General features: G+C 39.0%; 1 protein-coding gene across 12 annotated transcripts in view; it reads right to left on the reverse strand.

The window, feature by feature from the left end:
- The window catches only part of SLC9B2 (solute carrier family 9 member B2), a 60,832-nt gene that overhangs the window by 11,859 nt on the left and 25,517 nt on the right, over nucleotides 1-23,456 (reverse strand). For 11 of the 12 annotated variants that reach the window (XM_064584918.1, XM_064584914.1, XM_045880651.3 and 8 more), the window contains 5 exons: nucleotides 21,720-21,862; nucleotides 20,731-20,858; nucleotides 19,108-19,283; nucleotides 13,310-13,416; nucleotides 3,625-3,774 (listed from right to left, as the gene is read on the reverse strand). In XM_064584918.1, the coding sequence (XP_064440988.1) occupies nucleotides 3,625-3,774; nucleotides 13,310-13,416; nucleotides 19,108-19,283; nucleotides 20,731-20,858; nucleotides 21,720-21,862 (704 nt within the window). The remainder of the gene's footprint in view (nucleotides 1-3,624; nucleotides 3,775-13,309; nucleotides 13,417-19,107; nucleotides 19,284-20,730; nucleotides 20,859-21,719; nucleotides 21,863-23,456) is intronic. The other variant, XM_054508784.2, reaches the window with a different exon arrangement.

Below are 23,456 nucleotides of genomic sequence, written 5' to 3' on the forward strand. Positions count from 1 at the left end.
TAAAAGCCATCTATGAAAAGTCCACAGCAAACATCATTCTCAATGCGGAAAAACTGAGAACTTTTCCCCTAACGTCAGGAACACCATAAGGATGTTCACTATCACCACTGTTGTTCAACATAGTACTAGAAGTCCTGGCCTCAGCAATCAGACAACAAAAAGAAGTAAAAGGCATCTGAATTGGTGAAGAAGAAGTCAAACTCTCACTCTTTGCAGAAGACATGATATGCTATGTGGAAAACTCAAAAGACTCCACCCCCAAATTGCCAGAACTCATACAGGAATTCAGCAAAGTGGCCAGGTATAAAAATCAACACACAGAAATATGTTGCATTTCTATACACCAATAATGAAACAGAAGAAAGAGAAATTAAGGAGTTAACCCCATTTATAATTGCACCAAAAACCATAAGATACCTAGGAATAAACCTAACCAAAAAGGCAAAGGATCTGTACTCTGAACACTACAGGACACTCATGAGAGAAACTGAGGAAGACACAAAGAAATGGAAAAACATTCCATGCTCATGGATTGGAAGAACAAATATTGTGAAAATGTCTATGCTACCTAGAGCAGTCTATACATTCAAAGCAATCCCTATAAAAATACCATCAGCTTTTTTTCACAGAGCTGGAACAAATAATCCTAAAATCTGTATGGGACCAGAAAAGACCCCGAATAGCCAAAGGAATTTTGAAAAAGAAAACCACATCTTGGGGCATCACAATTCTGGGCTTCAAGCTCCATTACAAAGCTGTAATCATCAAGACAGTATGGTACTGGCACAAAAACAGGCACATAGATCAATGGAACAGAATAGAGAGCCCAGAAATGGACCCTCAACTCTATGGTCAACTAATCTTTGACAAAGCAGGGAAGAATGTCCAATGGAAAAAAGACAGTCTCTTCAACAAATGGAGTTGGGAAAATTGGACAGCCACATGCAGAAGAATGCAACTGGACCATTTTCTTACACCATATACAAAAATAGATTCAAAATGGATGAAAGACCTCAATGTGAGACAGGAATCCATCAATATCCTAGAGGAGAATAGGCAGCAACCTCTGTGACCTCAGCCATTGCAATTTCTTGCTAGACACATCTCCAAAGGCAAGGGAAGCAAGGGCAAAAATGAACTATTGGGACTTCATCAAGATAAAAAGCTTCTGCACAGTGAAGGAAACAGTCAACAAAACCAAAAGACAACTGACAGAATGGGAGAAGGTATGACATATCAGATAAAGGGCTAGTATCCAAAATCTATAAAGAACTAATCAAACTCAACATCCAAAGAACAACTAATCCCATCAAGAAATGGGCAGAAGACATGAACAGACACCTCTCCAAAGAAGACATCCAAATGGCCAACGGACACATGAAAAAGTGCTCAACATCACTTGGCATCAGGGAAATACTAATCAAAACCACAATGACATACCACCTCACACCAGTCAGAATGGCTAAAATTAACAAGTCAGGAAATGACAGATGTTGGAGAGGATGCAGAGAAAGGGGAACCCTCTTATGCTGTTGGTGGGAATGCAAGCTGGGCAGCCACTCTGGAAAACAGTATGGAGGTTCCTCAAAAAGTTGAAAACAGAGCTGCCCTATGACCCAGCAATTGCACTACTGGGTATTTACCCCAAAGATACAAATGTAGTGATCCGAAGGGGCACAGGCACCCCAATGTTTATAGCAGCAATGTCCACAATAGCCAAACTATGGAAAGAGCTCAGATGTTCATTGACAGATGAATGGATAATTCTTTATCCATTCATCTGTGGTATATATATTTATATATTTCACATCCATCAAAAAGAATGAAATCTTGTCATCTGCAATGACATGAATGGAACTAGAGGGTATTATGCTAAGTGAATTAAGGCAATTAGAGAAAGACAATTCTCATATGACCCCACTCATATGTGGAATTTAAGAAAGAAATCAGAGGATCATAGGGGAAGAGAGGGAAAAATAAAACAAGACTAATCAGAGAGGGAGACAAACCATAAGAGACTCTTAACTATAGGGAACAAACTGAGGGTTGCAGGAGGAGAGGTGGTGGGGGGGATGGGGTAACTGGGTGATGGGCATTAAGGAGGGCACCTGATGTAATGAGCACTGGGTATTATATAACACTGATGAATCACTGGACTCTACCTCTGAAACTAATAATACACTATATGTTAATTAACTGAAATGAAAAAATAAATTTAAAAAAAGAAAAAGGGATCATCTTCATATACTGTTGGTGAGAATATAAATTGGTGCAGTCTTTTAAGAGGGTAAACTGATATTATTAAAAGTATCAATGTGCATATTCTTTCATAGAAGAATTGTATTTCTAGAAATTTATCCTCTAGGGGCACCTATGTGGCTCTGTCGTTAAGCGTCTGCCTTCGGCTTGGGTCATGATCCCAGAGTCCTGGGATCGAGCCCGCATCAGGCTCCCTGCTCTGCCAGAAGCCTGCTTCTCCCTCACCCACCTGCCCTGCTTGTGTTCCCTCTCTCGCTGTGTCTCTCTCTGTCAAATAAATAAAATCTTTAAAAAAATAAAATAAAATAAATTTATCCTCTAGATAAACTCAAAGTATATATTTTGTTGATTTTTTCCCCCATTTTCTCATTTCTGAAATTAGGATGTCATATCATAGTTTAATTGGCAGCACTGTTTTTCATTCTTGGTGGCATGTAAAATAACGGTGCTTCTTAGACTTGATAATGTCTTAGAGTTTATGAAATATGGCATATGTAGGATATTTTATTGAAACGGTTTTTGTCTTAGCAGAAAAGCAGAAACAATCCAAATATCTGTTAGTAGGAGACTGGTTAAATACAGTACAGCATACACTGCAGTACTCTGTAGCTCTTACAAAGAATAAGGAAGGCAGTGTGGACATATGATCATGATATATTTTAAATAAAGACATCAAATTATCGATTGGTATATAAGGGGGGAAGAGGATGAATGTGTATACACTTGGGTGTATATTTACATATGCATAGGAAATAGCTTGTATGATTTAATAATTTATTAATTTGATATTAAGAAAGTCTGGAGAAAGACATGTATCCTATGATCTCACTGATATGAGGAATTCTTAATCTCAGGAAACAAACTGAGGGTTGTTGGAGTGGTGGGGGGTGGGAGGGATGGGGTGGCTGGGTGATAGACATTGGGGAGATTATGTGCTATGGTGAGCGCTGTGAATTGTGTAAGACTGATGAATCACAGACCTGTACCCCTGAAACAAATAATACATTATATGTTAAAAAGAAGAAGAAGAAGAAGATAGCAGAAAGGGAAAAATGAAGGGGGGGAAATCGGAGGGGGAGACAAACCATGAGAAACTATGGACTCCGAGAAACAAACTGAGGGTTCTAGAGGGGAGGGGGGTAGGGGGATGGGTTTGCCTGTGATGGCTATTAAAAAGGGCACATATTGAATGGAGCACTGGGTGTTATACACAAACAATGAATCATGGAACACTACATCAAAAACTAATGATGCCATGTATGGTGATTAACATAACATAATAATAAAAAAAAAGTCTCTGGAAAGAAAAAATTTATCTGATCAGAAAGAACTTAAATGAGTAGAAGAACTTAGAATGAAATTCACCTTTTCGCCGGCCCATCTCAAGCCTGCAAGGAAGGACATGACCAACGTGCACAGTCCTCCTGACCCAGGGAAACCAAAATACACACTGCTGAACACAGCTAGCATGGACAGCCCCAAAACAAGGAATGCTCTCTTCCACACAAGTTTGTCCTTGAGGAGAGAAAAAAGGTTGATTAGATCTATTATTTCATATAACTGATTTTTAATGATTGATTTTTCCATATTCAGGACTTAGTGGGGAATAAAAATATCTGTCTGTGCCCATAAATGTACACTGTAACATTTACTATCTTTTCCTTCATAAAGGTAGGGTCAGCACATGTACAGATGCCAGATCCTCTTTCAGAAACTCTAGTTACCTTCCTCTGCAGTTATCAAAGCCGAATTTCACAGGGCTGAATGCAGCAGCAGAAAAAAGTGCATGGGTTTTGGAGCCAGGCAGAGCAGAGTTAGAATCCAGCTCTTTTTCACCCCTGGCGTATGGAGTGCTCCCATTACCTAGCTTCTTCAGGCTTTGTTTTCTCCTCCACGAAAGCAGTTATGTTATAGGGTTTTGGGGAAGGTTACAGATGTGATATCTCTTACTTTTAGTCTCTTGACTTTTTAATGGTTTTTCTTTCTAAACCCTTGAAAACGGAGAAGCTTTAAGAAGCTATAGACCGAGAGTAGTTTTTTTGTTGTTGTTGGTTTTTAAAGTCTAAGAAATGTGCGCCTCTCTCCCTTTACTTCTCTCTCATCAGCCTTTTAAACTTCTTAATCACTCTTTTTAAATTTTAAAATGATTTTTAACTTTTTTGAGTGTAGCTGACACACAATGTTCTGTTAGTTTCGGGTGTACAACCCAGGAATTCACTTCCCTCTATGTTATGCTCTGCTCACAGCAAGCGTAGCTCCCAGCTGTCACCGCACAACACCATCACGGTATCACAGACTATATTCCCTGTGCCATGCCTTTTATTCCCGTGACTTACTCCATAACTGAAGACAGGGACCTCCCGCTCCCCTTCACCCATTTTGCCCGTCCCCCTTCCCCTCCCCTCTGGCAACATCAGTTTGTTCTCTGTATTTATAGTTTTGATTCTGCTTTTTGTTTATTGATTCATTTGTTTTGTTTTTAGATTCCACATGTGAGTGAAATCATACGCTATATGTCTTTCTCAGTCTGACTTATTTCTCTTAGCATAGTACCCTCTAGATCTATCTGTGTTGTTGCAAATAGCAAGATCTCCTCCTTTTCTATGGCTGCTCAATATTCCATTGTATATATATATATCACACCTTCCTTATCCATTCGTCTATCAATTGACACTTACGTTGATTCCATATCTTGGCTATTGTAAATAATGCTGCAGTAAACATAGGGGGGCACAGTCTTTTCAAATTAGTGTTTTCTTTGAGTAAATACCCAGTGGTGGAATTACTGGGTCATATGGTATTTCTACTTTTAATATTTTTTTTTCTAAAGATTTTATTTATTTATTTGAGAGAGAGAGAATGAGAGAGAGAGAGCACATGAGAGGGGGTAGGGTCAGAGGGAGAAGCAGACTCCCTGCCGAGCAGGGAGCCCGATGCGGGACTCGATCCAGGGACTCCAGGATCATGACCTGAGCCGAAGGCAGTCGCTTAACCAACTGAGCCACCCAGGCGCCCTCTACTTTTAATATTTTGAGAAACCTCCATACTGTTTTCCATAGTGGCTGTACCAATGTACATTCCCACCAACAGTGCACAAGGATTCCTTTTTCTCTACATCCTCGCCAACACATGTTAGTTCTTGTCTTTTTGACTTTAGCCATTCTGACAGGTGTAAGGTAAGGTTTCATTGTGGTTTTTATTTGCATTTCCCTGAAGATAAGTAATGATGAGCATCTTTTCATGTGTCTGTTGTCCATCTGTATGTCTTCTTTGGAAAAATATTTATTCAGGTACTCTGCCCATTTTTAGATTTTTTCTTGTGTGTGTTGACATGTATAAATTCTTTATATATTTTGGATATTAAGCCCTATTGGATATACCATTTAGTTTTGTTGATGGTTTCCTTCATTGGGCAAAGTTTTTTATTTTGATGTAGTTCCAATAGCTTATTTTGTTTTTGTTTCCTTTGCCGTAGGAAACATATCTAGAAAAATGCTGTTATGGTCCAAGCTTCTTGATCACTTTAAAAGGCAAGCAGGTCTTTAGAAGTGCTTGATTTGGAGGCATGCAGGCTCTGGTGGTGGATTACCAGAGTTCGGTTCCCAGCTCTGCTGCTTTCCAGCTATGTGAACTTGTTCAACTTCTCCCTAAATCTCAATTTCCTCATCAGTAAAAAGATCATGTTAATAGTACTCATTTCATGGGTCTTATGTGGTTTACACTAGATTGCCCAGATCTATATGATTGCACTAGGTCAGTGCTTTCCAAAAGAACATTCAGTGATGATGGAAATTTCTATACATGCACCACTGAAATGTTCTCTATCTGCTATAGCCACACGTTAGTCACTGCCATATTGAATGGAGTGGCACTTTACTGTACTTACCACCTCATTTTATACAGAGTAAGCAACAAAATATGTCATTATTTTTCTTTTTATTTTGTTGTATAATTAGAAAATCCCATAATTTTCTTTTATGCAGTCATAAAATCTTTTACAATTTTAGTTGGGAGTTTTTTGGAGCATAGCAAAAATTCAAATCAGCATACCTTCTGATAATGGAAATATTAATTTTCTTAAAGTTCTACTTTAGTTAAGGTTCTAATTCCATTCAAAATGCCCTGAAGTCTTAAAATAATGCCAGTTTTTATAGAAAAAAAAAGACTTTTATATGTTATCTATCCCAAGAGACTTAGGAGGGTAAAAGAAAATAAAACAAAAAGAACTCTGTGAATATTATGAAATCATTGTGTATAATAAAGAACTTTGATCTCCTTGGTAAGAAATATTGGACAATATTATGAGATGTTAAGGGTTAGGTATTTAATAGTATTAGAGTGTAGGGCATGCTGATACTAAAAAAAGGGGCCCAAAAGCCATTTTATATCTTGATTACCTGAACATTATGAATAATAGTAAAATAAAAAATAAAAACAATAAAAAAAGGCTTACATATTTGGAATTGATATTTTATTTTTCAGTGATATTTAAAGTTTATGGAATATAAATTAGAGAAAAAAATTCTAGGGTTGTATTAAAATCTTATACAGTTGACCCTTAAACAACACAGGTTTGGGCTGCACTAGGTCCACTTACATGCAGATATTTTTTGATAAATATAGTACTGTAAATGTATTTTCTCTTCCTTTTTTTTTTTTGTTTTTTTAAATTTTATTTTATTATGTTATGTTAGTCACCATACAATACATCATTGGTTTTTGATGTGGTGATCCACGATCCATTGTTTTCGCATAACACCCAGTGCTCCATGTAGTACGTGCCCTCCTTAATACCCATCACCAGGCTAACCAATCCCCCCTCCCCCCTCCCCTCTAAAACCCTGTTTGTTTCTCAGAGTCCATAGTCTCTCATGGTTCATCTCTCCCTCCAATTCCCACCCCCCATCTTTCCCTTCCTTCTCCTAATGTCCTCCATGCTATTCCTTATGTTCCACAAATAAGTGAAACCATATGATAACTGACTTTCTCTGCTTGACTTATTTCACTTAGCATAATCTCCTCCAGTCCCATCCATGTTGATGTAAAAGTTGGGTATTCACCCTTTCTGATGGCTGAGTAATATTCCATTGTATATATGGACCACATTTTCTTTATCCATTCATCTGTTGAAGGGCATCTCGGCTCTTTCCACAGTTTGGCTATTGCGGACATTGCTGCTATGAACATTGGGGTGCATAGGGCCCTTCTTTTCACTACATCTGTGTCTTTGGGGTAAATACCCAGTAGTGCAATTGCTGGGTCACAGGGTAGCTCTATTTTTAAATTTTTGAGGAACCTCCACACTGTTTTCCAAAGTGGCTGTACCAACTTGCATTCCCACCAACAGTGTAAGCGGGTTCCCCTTTCTCCACAGCCTCTCCAACATTTGTTGTTTCTTTCCCTGTCCATTTTTGCCACTCTAACTGGTGTAAGGGGGTATCTCAATGTGGTTTTGATTTGGATTTCCCTGATGGCTAATGATGATGAACATTTTTTCATGTGTCTGTTAGCCATTTGTATGTCTTCTTCAGAGAAGTGTCTTTTCATATCTTCTGCCTACTTTTTGACTTGATTATTTGTTTTTTGGGTGTTGAGTTTGAGAAGTTCTTTATAAATCTTGGATACCAGCCCTTTATCTGTAGTGTCATTTGCAAATATCTTCTCCCATTCTGTGGGTTGCCTCTTTGTTTTGTTGACTGTTTCCTTTGCTGTGCAGAAGCTTTTTATCTTGATGAAGTCCCAAAAGTTCATTTTTGCTTTTGTTTCACTAGCTTTTGGAGATGTATCTTGAAAGAAGTTGCTGTGGCCAATGTGAAAGAGGTTGCTGCCTATGTTCTCCTCTAGGCTTTTGATGGATTCCTGTAGCACATTGAGGTCTTTCATCCACTTTGAGTTTATCTTTGTGAATAGTGTTAGAGAATGGTCGAGTTTCATTCTTCTGCATGTGGCTGTCCAATTTTCCCAGTACCATTTATTGAAGAGACTCTCTTTTTTCCATTGCATGTTTTTTCCTGCTTTGTCAAAGATTATTTGACCATATTGTTGAGGGTCCATATCTGGGTTCTTTATTCTGTTCCATTGGTCTATATGTCTGTTTTTGTGCCAGTAACATATGGCACAAAAACATGCTGTCTTGGTGATCACAGCTTTGTAATATATATATAGCTTGAAATCGGGCAACATGATGCCCCCAGCTTTGTTTTTCTTTTTCAACATTTCCTTGGCGATTCGGGGTCTTTTCTGATTCCATACAAATTTTAGGATTGTTTGTTGCAGCACTTTGAAAAATGTCATTGGAATTTTGATTGGGATGGCATTGAAGGTATAGATTGCTCTGGGTAGCATAGACATTTTAACAATGTTTATTCATCCGATCCATGAGCATGGAATATTTTTCCATCTTTTTGTGTCTTCTTCAATTTCTTTCATCAGTGTTCTGTAGTTCCTAGAGTATAGATCCTTTACCTCTTTGGTTAGGTTTATTCCGAGGTATCTTATGATTTTTGGTGCTATTGTAAATGGAATCGTTTCTCTAATTTCTCTTTCTACAGTTGCATTGTTAGTGTATAAGAAAGCAACTGATTTCTGTGCATTGATTTTGTATCCTGCCACATTACTGAATTGCTGTATGAGTTTTAGTAATTTGGGGGTGGAGTCTTTTGGGTTTTCCACATAAAGTATCATGTCGTCTGCGAAAAGAGAGAGCTTGACTTCTTCTTTGCCAATTTGAATACCTTTTATTTCTTTTTGTTGTCTGATTCCTGTTGCTAGGACTTCTAGTACTATGTTAAACAATAGTGGCGAGAGCGGGCATCCTTGACGTGTTCCTGATCTTAAGAGAAAGGCTCTCAGCTTTTCCCCATTGAGGATGATATTCGCTGTGGGTTTTTCATAGATGGATTTTATGAACTTGAGGAATGTTCCCTCTATCCCTCTACTCTGGAGAGTTTTAATCAGGAAAGGATGTTGTATTTTGTCAAATGCTTTTTCTGCATCAGTTGAGAGGACCATATGGTTCTTCTCCCTCCTCTTATTAATGTGTTCTATCACATTGATTGATTTGCGAATGTTGAACCACCCTTGCATCCCGGGGATAAATCCCACTTGGTCGTGGTGGATGATCCTTTCAATGTATTGTTGGATCCTATTAGCTAGGATTTTGTTGAGGATTTTGGAATCCATATTCATCAGGGATATCTGTCTGAAATTCTCCTCTTTGATGGGGTCTTTGCCTGGTTTGGGGATTAAGGTAGTGCTGGCCTCATAGAATGAGTCTGGAAGTTTTCCTTCTGTTTCTATTTTTTGAAACAGCTTCAGTAGAATAGGTAATATTTCTTCTTTGAATGTTTGGTAGAATTCCCCAGGGAATCCATCAAGCCCTGGACTCTTGTTTTTTGGTGAGGTTTTTGATCACTGCTTCAATCTTGTTACTGGTTATTGGCCTATTCATGTTGTCAATTTCTTCCTGTTTCAGTCTTGGCAGCTTACAGGTTTCCAGGAAGGCATCCATTTCATCCAGTTTATTGGCATATAGTTGTTGATAATAATTTCTAATAATTGTTTCTATTTCCTTGGTGTTAGTCGTGATCTCTCCCCTTTCATTCATAATTTTATTAATTTGGGTCCTTTCTCTTTTCTTTTGGATAAGTCTGGCCAGTGGTTTATCGATCTTATTAATTCTTTCAAAGAACCAACTTCTAGTTTCGTTGATCTGATCTACTGTGTTTCTGGTTTCTAATTCATTGATTTCTGCTCTTATTTTAATTATTTCTCTTCTAATCCATGGCTTACGCATCGTTTGTTGCTTTTTCTCTAGTTCTTTAAGGTGTAGAGTTAGTTGGTGAATTCGGGATTTTTCTATTTTTTTGAGTGAGGCTTGGATGGCTATGTATTTTCCCCTTAGGACCGCCTTTGCAGTATCCCATAGGTTTTGGACCAATGTGTTTTCATTCTCATTGATTTCCATGAATTGTTTAAGTTCTTCGTTGATTTCCTGGTTGACCCAAACATTCTTGAGCAGAGTGATCTTTAGCTTCCAAGTGTTTGAATTCTTGCCAAATTTTTTCTTGTGATTGAGTTCCAGTTTTAGAGCATTATGGTCTGAGAATATGCAGGGAATAATCTTAATCTTTTGGTATCGGTTAAGACCTGATTTGTGACCCAGTATGTGGTCTATTCTGGGGAAAGTTCCATGTGCACTCGAGAAGAATGAGTATTGTGTTGTTTTAGGGTGGAATGTTCTGTAAATATCTATGAGGTCCATCTGGTCCAATGTATCATTCAAAGCTCTTGTTTCCTTGTTGATTTCCTGCTTAGATGATCTGTCCATTGCTGAGAGTGGAGTATTGAGGTCTCCTACAATCAACGTATTGTTATCAATATGACTCTTTATTTTGGTTAACAGTTGGCTTATGTAGATGGCTGCCCCCATGTTGGAAGCATAGATATTTACAATTGTTAGATCTTCTTGTTGGATAGACCCTTTAAAAATGATATAGTGTCCTTCTGTGTCTCTTATTACAGACTTAAGTTTAAAATCTAATTTGTCTGATATAAGAATTGCTACCCCAGCTTTCTTTTGAGGTCTGCTGGCATGGAAGATGGATCTCCATCCCTTCACTTTCAGTCTGGATGTATCTTTAGGTTCAAAATGAGTCTCTTGTAGGCAGCATATGGATGGGTGCTGTCTTTTTATCCAATCTGCAACCCTGCCGTTTTATGGGAGCATTTAGGCCATTCACGTTGAGAGTGATTATTGAAAGATATGAATTAATTGTCATCATGTTGCCCGTGAAGACGTTGTTTTTATAGATTGTCCCTGTAAACTTCTGTTGTATATCACTCATGGGGTCTTTCTCCTTTTATAGAACCCCCCTTAATATTTCTTGCAGGGCCTGCTTAGTGGTCACATATTCTTTCAGTTTCTGCCAGTCATGGAAGCTCTGCATCTCTCCATCCATTCTAAAGGAAAGCCTTGCCGGGTAAAGTATTCTTGGCTGCATGTTCTTCTCATTTAGTACCCTGAATATGTCTTGCCAGGCCTTTCTGGCTTGCCAGGTCTCTGTGGATTGGTCTGATGTTATTCTGATGTTCCTCCCTCTGTACGTAAGGAATCTCTTCCCCCTAACTGCCCTTAAGATGGTTTCCTTGGTTCTAAGATTTGCAAGTTTTACTATTACATGCCGGGGTGTTGGCCTGTTTTCCTTGATCTTAGGAGGGGTCCTCTCCGCCTCTAGGACTCGAATGTTTGTTTCATTCCCCAGATTAGGGAAGTTCTCAGCTACGATTTGCTCAAATACATCTTCTAGTCCTCTCTCTCTCTCCTCCCTCCGTGATTCCAATTATTCTGACATTGGAACGCTTCATGGTGTCACTTATTTCTCTGATTCTATTTTCATGGATTCTGAGTTGTTTTCCCTGGCCTCCTCTTTTCTCTTTCTATCTATTATATTGTCTTCCAGGTTGCTTATTCGCTCTTCTGCCTCAGTTACCCTAGCTGTTAGATTATCTAGATTGGATTGGATCTCATTGATAGCATTTTTAAGTTCTGCCAATTCACCTTTTATTTCCGCCCTTAGAGACTCTATGTTGCCTTTAGCGGATTTCTCCATTCTAGCCATTGTCTTCACAATTGCTAGCCTGAATTCCATCTCCGACATCTTGGTTATATCTGCATCCATTTGTAAATCTGCAGCATAAGTCATAATCTCTGAGTCTTTTCTATTTTGGGGGCTCCTCCTCTTAGTCATTCTGTTGATGGGTGTTTGAGGGAATGTATAGAGTCCAAATTATTGACCAGAACCCAAGCAAGATGCACCTGTTTTCTTGGGACCTTAGGGTTGCTGGCCTCTTATTTCCCCAGCCTGTCTTCTGCAGGAGGGGCCTGCCACACTGTTACTCAGGTAACCCTGTTTGGGCGGTGTTGCCCTGCCCCCCTGTGGCGGGGGTGGGCTCAGCGGGAATCAGTCTTTGGGGCTTTTGTTCTCTGGCGGCTTTCCCTGGTGGCTTTCCATGTCTCTTCCGCGAATCAGAGCAGAAGAGACTGTTTCCAACCCTCTGCCTCAGAGCAGAGAGACCGCAGTCTGTTCTTCAGTGAGCTCTCCAAGCCACACCGTCTCTGTTGCTGTCCGTGCTGCTATAAACTGCAGCGGCCTGGGTTGTGCTCCCCTCCTCAGTGCTCCCAGTCCTGCCTCCAGGTCGGAGCATGTCTCTGCCCTTTGTGCTTCTAAAACCGCCAGCTGCTCTCAGTTTGCCCGCGCGACCCCGCCGCTCCGGGTTTCCATCCTGGGGGCTGCCCCAAAGTCCTTTCCCCACCACTACCGGTCTGCGAGTCTGTGCCCATCCCCAGCGTGCGAGGCTGTTGCTCACTGGCGGTGTAGGATCCCCACGGCCAGGCACCCTCCCGCTGCCATTTATCCTCTGATACCTGCCCGCAGAATCACAGCTCCCCGCTTCGTACCTCGAAACCAACCACCTGCGATATTCTGTTTGTAGAGATCCAGATCTTCTTACATCCCAGGCTGGTTTTGTGGGTGCTCAGAGTGGTCTGGTAGATATCCAGCTCAATTCCGGGGACCAGTTGAAATAGGGTCCCCTACTCCTCTGTCATCTTTCCCCCTGAATCCTGTATTTTCTCTTCCTTATGATTTTCTTAATAACATTTTCTTTTCTCTAGCTTACTTTATTGTAAGAATATAGTGTATAATACATACAACATGCAAAATATGTGTTAATCAACTGTTTATGTTATCAGAAAGGCTTCCAGTCAACAGTGGGCTATTAGTAGTTAAGTTTTTGGGGAGTCAAAAGTTATACATGGATTTTTGACCATGTGGGGGTCTGTGCCCCTAATCCACACTGTTCAAGGGTCAACAGTATATCTAGCCCTCTTCATAAATCTCATGGATAGCACTGATTTGGCAATAAACAGTTTTAGAATGGGGAGCCATTTCTAAATTATGTTATTCACATTGGCTTCCAGGGGACCATTCCAGAATGTTTTTCCAATGACATTTTAAAGAATGACTTTCCCATAGATTATTTCTTTTACCTGGTCACTGCTTGGAAAGTACTGAATAAAAAATCCAAGAAGAGATCCAGCTGCCACACCAATTACCACTTCTAAGATTCCTCTGAGAACGTTAAAAACTGTGGAGCCTTAAAAACATATAAAAAGAAAAACTTCAGACAGAACTTTACATCCATAAATACTTAGACTTTACTTTAATCATCAACATAAAGCATCTAATTACATAGGAGGAAAAGTATACAGATATTTCCTGCTCTCTACATTCTTAAATATATGTGACTTAAAATGTCTAATAAAATGGGCCTATAGTATAAGAAAGCTATGCATATTATTGCAGATAAATTTCAAGACAGGCAAAATCTATGATTTGTGTACTTTTTTTTTCATTTACTTCAATAAAAATTTACTTAAAGGGCCTAAGAAAATATAAAAGATAAAATTCATGAATCAGAGCTAATTTGTTCTACTATACAATAGGCAAAGGCTGGGTGAGAAGACAGATCTAGTTTTCAAATTGCCATTTAAGAGCCTGATGTTTTGTTTTTTTTTTACTAATAATGATATTGACTTTAGTAGCTCTGATATGTATAGAATATAGTAACTTAAAAATCTGGCAATTAAAATCAAGAATCTTTTTTTTTAGTTTTATTTATTTATTTATTAGTAATTTCTACACCCAATGTGGGGCTCAAACTCACAACTCCAAGATCAGGAGTCACATGCTCTTCCAACTGAGCCAGCCAGGAGCCCCAAGAATCTTTTCTTACTACAATGAGTGAAGGGGACTTACTCTTTCTCAAAAGTTATTTTCTTTTCTTTTTAAAGATTTTCTTTATTTATTTGAGATAGAGAGAAAGAGAGCACGAGCATGAGCGGGGAGTAGGGGGAGAGGGAGAGGGAGAAGCAGGTGTTCAGCTGAGCAGGGAGACCAATGAGGGGCTCCATCCCAGGACCCTGAAATCATGACCTGAGTCAAAGGCAGATGCTTAACTGACTGAGCCACCCAGGCTTCCCTCAAAAGTCATTTCTAAAAGTAAATCTGAAAACAAATTATTTTTGAAATTGCTCCCAGAAGAGTATATTTGTTGCATAGCCTCTTTAAATATCATAATATAACTCATTGATAAAAATACAATAATAGTAAGTGACTTCAACACCCCAGTTACATCAATGGACAGATCATCGGAAGCAGAAAATCAATAAGGAAACAATGGCTTTGAATGCTACACTGGATTAGATGGACTTAACAGATATATTCAGAACATTTCATTCTAAAGCAGCAGAATACACAGTCTTTTCAGTGCACATGGGACACTCTCCATGACAAATCAGGCCTCAAAAAGTACAAAAAGACTAAGATAATACCATACATATTTTCTGACCACAACACTGTGAAACTTGAAGTCAACCACAAGAAAAAATTTGGAAAGACCACAAATACATGGAAGGTGTAGAACATCCTACTAGGGGCACATGGGTGGCTCAGTCTGACTCTTGATTTCAGCTCAGGTCATAATCTCAGGGTTGTGAAACTGAGCCCTGCATTGGGCTCCACACTCAGCGTGTAGTCTGCTTGAAATTCTCTCTCTCCCCCTCTCCCTTTGCCCGCCACCCCCGCTCACACACTCTCTCTCTAAATAAATAAAATCTTAAAAAGAAAAAAAAAAAGAACATCCTACTAAAGAATGAATGGGTCAACCAGGAAATTAAAGAAAAAATTAAAAAAAATACTTGGAATCAAATGATATTGAAAACATGACAGTCCAAAACTTTGGGATGCAGCAAAAACGGTCATAAGAGGGAAGTATACAGCAATACAGCCCTACCTAAAGAAGCAAGAAAAATCTCAAATACACAACCTAACCTTACACCTAAAGGAGCTAGAAAAAGAACAACAAATGAAGCCTAAAGCCATAAGAAGGGAAATAATATAGATTAAAGCAGGAATAAATGATATAGAAACAAACAAAAAAACCCTGGTAGAACAGATCAATGAAAGCAGGAGCTGGTTTTTTGAAAAAATTAATAAAACTGATAAATTCCTAGCCAGACTTATTAAAAAAAAAAAAAGGGAAAAGACCCAAATAAATAAAATCAAAAATGAGAGAGGGGAGATCACAACCAATATTACAGAAATACAAATAATTATATGAGAATATTATGAAAAATTATATGCCAACAAATTGGGCAATCTGGAAGAAATGGATAAATTCCTAGAGATGTATAAACTACCAAAACTGAAACAGGAAGAAATAGAACACTTGAACAGATCAATAACCAGCAAAGAAATTGAATCAGGAATCAAAATCTCCCAACACACCAGAGTCCAGGGCCAGATGGCTTCCCAGGGGAATTCTTTTTTTTTTTTTTTAAAGATTTTATTTATTTATTTGAGAGAGAGAATGAGAGAGAGAGCAGGAGAGGGAGGAGGGTCAGAGGGAGAAGCAGACTCCCCGCCAAGCAGGGAGCCCGATGCGGGACTCCATCCTGGGACTCCAGGATCATGACCTGGGCCGAAGGCAGTCGCTTAACCGACTGAGCCACCCAGGCGCCCATCCCAGGGGAATTCTAACAGACATTTAAAGAAGACTTAATATGTATTCTTTTCAAACTGTTCCAAAAAATAGAAATGGAAGGAAAACTTCCAAATTCATGCTATGAGGCCAACATTACCTAGATCCCAAAACCAGACAAAGACCACACTAAAAAAGAGAATTACAGGCCAATATCCCTGATGAACATGGATGCAAAAATTCTCAACAAGATACTAGCAAATTGAATCCAATAGTACATTAAAAGAATCATTCACCATGATTAAGTGGGATTTATTCCTGGGTTGCAAGGGTGGTTCAATATTTGCAAATCAATCAACATGATACACCACGTCAAGAAAAGAAAGGATAAAAACCATATGATCCTTTCAATAGATGCAGAAAAAGCATCTGACAAAGTACAGCATCCTTTCTTGACAAAAATGCTCAACAAAATAGGGATACAGGGAACATACCTCAACGTCATAAAGGCCATATACAAAAGATCCACAACTAATATCATCCTCAATGGGAAAAACTGAGAGCTTTTACTTTACAGTCAGGAAGAAGATAGGGATGTCCACTCTCACCACTGTTATTTAACACCGTCCTCGCCTCAGCAATCAGAAAACAAAAAGAAGTAAAAGGCATCCAAATCAGCAAGGAAGAAGTCCACACTGTTCTACGAAAAAATGTGCTAACTAGTTATGTGGTTTCTCATTATTGTAGTTTAGGGTAACAGAACATGCCACCCCAAGGTATGCCACTTTGGCATAAGGATTATTTTGAGCAGAAGGCAACTGAGAAGAAACAGAATCAAGAAAAGGTGTCTATCTTCCCCTATTTACCTAAAAGGAGGACATGAATTTTTAAAGTGTCTTTCTCCCCTCTACCAGGAAGGACAGAGGTTAACCACTGAGACAACTTCAAACTCTCATCAGCCCAAAGACAGCACCAGAAGAATCTGTGTAACAAACTTTGCTGGAAGCAGGCCTAGCTACCATTAGTGTCCCTATTTGCTGCCTCCAAAAGCTCAAAGTTCTTTTCCTTTGTCTTGCACATCTCTACAAAATTATTGTTCTTTGCTAAGATGCTATATATATAAGCCCAAATTCTAACCACCCCCTTGGAGTTAGTCATCACTGAGTTCTCCCCTCTGCAAGCTTGGTGCACAGGCTAACTGCTTTCCTCTTGTTCATTTGTCTTTTGTCAGTCTGATTTACAGGGCCCCAGCCAATGGACCTATGGTGGGTAGGTCCTTTCCTTTCTGAGAGTTTCAATCATCTCTCTTATTTAAAAAAATAATTACCTCTGTAGTAATTTTATTTAGCTAGGGCAGCTCTATGTTAGGTAATGGTGTGACTGTCAGAAGCATCTAGCTGTGATAGTAGCATATGTCTCAAGCAATTACAGTAAATAATTCACTATAAATGTGTAGAAATTAGCTAATTAGTTTCAGTCTCTTGTATGTAAAATTGTTTAAGAAAGAAAAAAAGACTTCTTGGGCCCACCTGTAAAATTTCTGACTCAGTAGGCCTGGCAGGGCTTGGGATCCACATTTTAAAGAGATTCCAGGTAGTTCCCACCCAAAATGGGTTTAAGGACTACATTTAGTGGAGCAGGGCAGAGGAAACATAGCATTGCTGACTAGGCAAGTTCTTAAACTATCCATAGCCCACACTCCCTGGATTATGAAAACCCCAGTAAGCCCTCCCCCCACATCCCCCATTTCTCTCCTTCCCCTCCCCTGTGGTTCTAAGGCAAACTCTTGCTCTAATGCCTGGCTTCCATTCCCAAAGGCTCTGCTTTAATTGGTCTGAGGTAGTGCCCACAGATGAGTATTTTTGAAAGCTCCCCAGGTAATTCTAGTGTGCAGCTGAGGTTGAGAACCACTGTTTTAAAGATGCAAACAAACAGAAAGTTGAACTCAGGCACTGAGAGTAGAAAAGTGGTTGCCAGGGGCTAAGGGGTAGGGGAAACGGGGAGAGGCTGTTAAAAGGGTAAAAACTTTCAAGATAAAATGATCATGAGGTCTGAGAATCTAATGTTTAGCATGGTAACTGTAATTGATAAAACTGTATTGGATAATTGAAATTTGCTAAGAAAGTAGAACTGAAATATTCTCAACAACAACAACAGGTAAATATGTGAGGTGATGGAAGTGTTACTTAATTCGACAGGAGGATCATTTCACAATGTATACATGTATACCAAAGTGTCATGCCACATGTTTTAAATGTCTTACAATTTTGTCATTTATACCTCAATAAAGCTGGGAAAGAGAAAACAATAAAAAAATAAAATAAGGAAAGAAGCATACCAGGAAATCAGTGAAAACATAAATTTGGACACGTACAGTAGAATGAAAATAAAGACAAGAGTGTAGATTTGACCTAACAGACAATAGGGAATCCTCATTGGTTCTTGTGCCAAAAAGTAACACTATGAGAACCATGTTTTGCTAAGGTTAATTTAGTGACTGGATGTAAGGCAACTTTAGGGCAATGGGGAAGAGGTGAGGTTCTAGGTAATCAGCATGAACTGTAAAATGGGAAGATAACTAGAGAGACTGAAAACACATGACCTTCCAAGAAAGTGTGTTCCCACAGTTATTGGAAGCTAAACTTAGGCTACAATTAAGTTTTGTCAATAATATGGAATTGCAAATTTTAATCTCCTGATCTTGGACATGGATTAAAAAGAAACTTGTGCTGTGCCAAAGGAGAGTAAAAGTGTTGATAATAGTCTGAGACAAAAAGTGCCTTGTGCCCTTCTTTTATTACTATTTAGCACAAAATACATCCATATCAGACACTTAGTGAGTACTAATAAGATAGCCATTAAAATCATTGCAGTTATTGCCCATAAAATGGTAGAAGAGAGCAGAAACTGTTCCTATTTTAGAAGAATGCTCTTCCTTCCCCTTGGACGGCTCTCTAGTCACTTGTGGTCTTTGAAAAACCTACTCATCTATGTGTGAAGTCTGCAAGATTTAACTTTCCCAGAAGGCTCCATGCAAAAGCTATTTGAATCCTTCCTTAAACTTGGCTACTCTGGATCCCCCACTTATGCCTTACCAGACCACTGGAACAGTCCATGTCCAGAGGGTTAAGGGAGTAAAATAGGAAGCTACCGGTCCCTCCTTAGGTATAGAACTAACTCTTGGAGTTGCTTTCTCTATTTCAGTCTGCCTTACCCAATTATCAAGCAAATATGCCTTGCTTGTCACATCATAATTTATGTCTTTAGGGCACAAGAGAACAGCTCATTGTGAACTGACCAGCTTACCTGTGGAAAAGGCCATGCCCAAGCATGTGTTGAAGCCAGTGATTGCCAGAATGTCATCGAAGCTGCCAGCAGCCATGAGTAAGGTCGGGATGCCTTTCTCAACCCCATAGCCTCCCTCCTGCAAAAGGAGCATTGAGGGTACCACGACAGCTGGAGACACAGCACCTAAAACAAAACTAAGTAGGCAGCACTTTAAACAGTTGATAGTGGCTTACTCATTGTTATTATTGTTGTGGAAATTCTAGTAAACTCTACTCTTTTAGAGGTTACACTTCAGACAACTACCGTTTTCAAATGGCAGTGAAGCACTAAGCCAGAAACACACACACACACACACACACACACGTTCTATAGAGCACTTTTTCCAAGTGTGGCCACAGACAGCTTGTACTAGAACTACTTAGGTTGCCCGAAAATATGTAATTATGGGTGGTACCGAAGGCCTCATGGGGTTAAGTTCTAGGAATCTGCCTTAAAAAACAAACAAACAAACAAAACCAAAACATTCATAGTATGAGGGTTGAAAAACACAGCGTGGACTTTTTAAACTGGAACCGACTGATGTTAGACCTTCTGTCGGGACTTGGTATGTGAAAAAGACAACGGATTAGGAGAAGGCCATCATGGTAGTGATGGCGAGAGTAACCCCAGCAGATGCTGTAACAGCCGAAAACGTTATACACTATTTTAAGTGCTTTACATATATTAACTAATTTTATTCTCACAACAGTCCTAGAAGGTGGCTACAATCACTATCTTCATTCTGCAAATCAAGTGATTGAGACACAGAGAGATTCATGAACTTGCCAAAGGTCACATACTGGAAAGTCACGGGGTTGGGACTGGAATCCAGGCAGAACAGCTCCACAGTCTCAACCATGAGAAGTAAGAATTTCTTGCTTCTTGCCTACTTATTAGTACTAAGTTCTTACTAAGTACTTTTCACATTTATTTACTTCTCATGACTGTTAACCATTCAAAGAACTGGCAGTGGAAGGAAGAGACAGCAGAACCACCTAATCATAATTGTCTGGTGTCAGAAGGAGAAAAACAACATTAGAGGTTGATTACTGTTGACACATTTATTATCCTTTGGACAGACTTTGAGGTGAGAGATGGCAATTTCTCTCACCAGCACGGAATCAGGTGTAGGTAAAACTTTTTCTTTTCTTTTTTTTTTTTAAAGATTCTATTTATTTGAGAGAGAGAGAATGAGAGAGAGAGAACACATGAGAGGGGATAGGGTCAGAGGGCAAAGCAGACTCCCTGTTGAGCAGGGAGCCCGATGCGGGACTCGATCCCGGGACTCCAGGATCATGACCTGAGCCAAAGGCAGTCGCCCAACCAACTGAGCCACCCAGGCACCCAAAACTTTTTCAATAGTTTAATAGTAATATTACTTTTTCAATAGTTTAAATCATAATCGCTGTACAAGTTAGACATATACTATATATAGTATATTTTGAAGTTATAATATTTAGATGATGCTGGAATACCTATGTTGTATTCCAGCATCTGATGTCCTTAAAATAATTTGTTATACATTCTCTTGTATGGAATCAGGGAAAGACCTCAACATCTCTGCATTATTTTCATATGACAAAAAAAAAAAAAAATCATTACCCCAGTATAAATCCCCATTGCCATGGTAAACCCATTAGGAAGTGAGCAAGAAGAGCAGATGTGCACGCCTCCACCAGACAAGGACCCATGGATAATCTTACACAAACACCCTTCAACTTCTTCAGGGCCTGAAATAGACAAATAGAGATACTAAAATAATCCTATAAAGACAGGTAGAGATTATGACATTAAATACTTTTTCTTCAGTATTCAGACCATGTCTGGATTACCATGAATTTTCCAGGTAACGAGTTTTAACAAATATTTCAGTGTTCTAAGTGTTTTGGAGATAGCTTATTTAATCCTCATAGCAACCTTATGATCTAAGTGATATTATTATTCCCAGTATTTTTAGACGTCCTCATCTAAAAAGGCACAAGTTAAAGTCATTTGCCCAAGATCATGAAATTGGTGAAATTACACAGCCAGGTTTGAACTCAGGCAGGGTGTTCTAGAGTCTGTACTCAATAATCCCCAAACTAGCTGATTGAACACTCTCAGCATTAGCTTTTTTTAATAATCTGTGGCCCCATAGAGAGGCCAGGGTGAAAATCTTCATCCCTAGGAACATTCATTCTTTCATTCAAAAACATATGTTAGTAATCGCATTAAAATAAGCATACTTGAGACTCCTCCTCTGTACCAAACAGTTTCTTGAGCTGGTATAGTTAGCCCTAAACACTTGCATAAGGCTTTGCACACCAAAAATGTAATACTTTCTCTTATCACCATTATCTACAAGGATGACCTGTATCTCTGTCAGAGAAAAGCAGAGCCTTCACTCTTAGTGCTGTCCCCAGACAGTAATTCCACCTCACTCCAAGAAAGAATATGGGACATCTTCTGGGAATAGTCAGTCCTGTGTGAAATAAACTCCATTCTCTTCTTGAGACCGTCACACAAAGTGTCTAAAGCTCAGTGGTTCCCAATAGTAGTAGGATCGGAGGAATACAATTCCTGGTCAACAATTAGAAATTTACACTTCATACCTTTGAATCAAGCCCAAGGCCAGCGCGGACCAATATGACACACAGGGCTATGCTTCTCAAAGCGGAAGACCACTTGTGCTTGATCTGTATGTTATCACTGATGACTGGGATATTTCTGAGAAGAAACCCAGCAAGCAGCATACCTAGAATGGAGAAGTCAATAACTCTTTAGTTAGTATACAAATACAGAAAACATTTTGGCACTTTACTTATTTTTGAGTTCATGTCTCTTTCATATTCTTTTTTTAGAGTTTTTATTTAAATTCCAGTTAGTTAACATACAGTGTAATATTAGTTTCAAGTGTACAGTATAGTGATTCAGCACTTCCATACATCACCTGGTGCTCATTACAAGTGCCTTCCTTAATCCCCATCACATATTTAACCCTCCACCACCCACCTTCCCTCTGGTAACCATCAGTTTGTTCTCTATAGTTAAGAGTTGGTTTTCCTCCATAAGAGACTCTTAATCATAGGAAACAAACTGAGGGTTGCTGAAGGGGAGGTGGAGGGATGGGGTAACTGGGTGATGGGCATTAAGGAGCGCATGTGATGTAATAAGCACTGGGTGTTATATAAGACTGATGAATCACAGACCTCTGAAACCAATAATACATTATATGTGAATTAATTGAATTTAAATTTAAAAAAAGAGTGTTTTCTGATTTGCCTTCCCCCCATGTTCATCTGTTTTGTTTCTTAAATTCCACATGAGTGAAATCATATGGTATTTGTCTTTCTCTGACTTATTTCACTTAGCATAATACTCTCTAGCTCTATCCATGTCTTTGTAAATGGCGAGATTTCATTCTTTTTTATGACTGAATAATATTCCATTATATATATAACACATCTTCTTTACCAATTCATTAGTTGATAGACATTTGGGCTGTTCCCATAATTTGGCTATTGTTGATAGTACTGCTATAAACATTGGGATACATGTATCCCTTCAAATTAGTATTTTTGTATTCTTTGGGTGAATACCTAGTAGTATAATTTCTGGGTTGTAGGGTAGTTCTATTTTTAGCTTTTTGAGGAGACTCCATACTGTTTTCCAGAGTGGCTGTACCAGTTTGCATTCCCACCAACAGTGCAAGACGGTTCCCCTTGCTCTACATCCTCGTCAACACTTGTTTCTTGTGTTGTTTATTTCAGCCATTCTGACAGGTATTTTTTGGCACTTTAGTTGTGAAAGAGACTACCCTATAATCCCAGAAACCACATCCTTTATGCTTAGTCCCTAGATGAAATAAGGTTAAATTTTTGGTAAAAAATTAAAACAATATGTCAAATTAGAGGAGCTAAAAAAAAAGGGGGTTTTAATGTGCAGATAAAAATTATTAGAATCAGGGCACCCGGGTGGCTCAGTCGGTTGTGTATCTGGCTCTTGGTTTTGGCTCAGGTCATGATCTCATGGGTTGTGGGATAGAGCCCTGCATCGGGGTCCATGTTCAGTGGGAGTCAGCTTGAAGATTTTCTCCCTCTGCCCCTACCCCTCACTCTCTCTCTAAGATGAATAAATAAATCTTTAAAAAATGACTAGAATCATTAATAATTCCTAAATAATTGAACCTGCAAGGGAGAAATAGGTTGTAGTATTTGGATAGAAATGTGGTCAAATTCTAAACATAAAATGTTTTAATACAATGCCCAATTCAGTCACTCTTTTGTGCGCAAATAGCAAACAGCTCCTAAAATTATTTGCTATGTCAGATTACCTGAATTTTCAACAAA

Source organism: Mirounga angustirostris, unplaced genomic scaffold (genome assembly GCF_029215605.1).
Source record: "Mirounga angustirostris isolate CCGP_5_RB_7025 unplaced genomic scaffold, mMirAng1.0.hap1 SCAF_2, whole genome shotgun sequence".
In the NCBI taxonomy this organism is placed as follows: Eukaryota; Metazoa; Chordata; class Mammalia; order Carnivora; family Phocidae; genus Mirounga; species Mirounga angustirostris.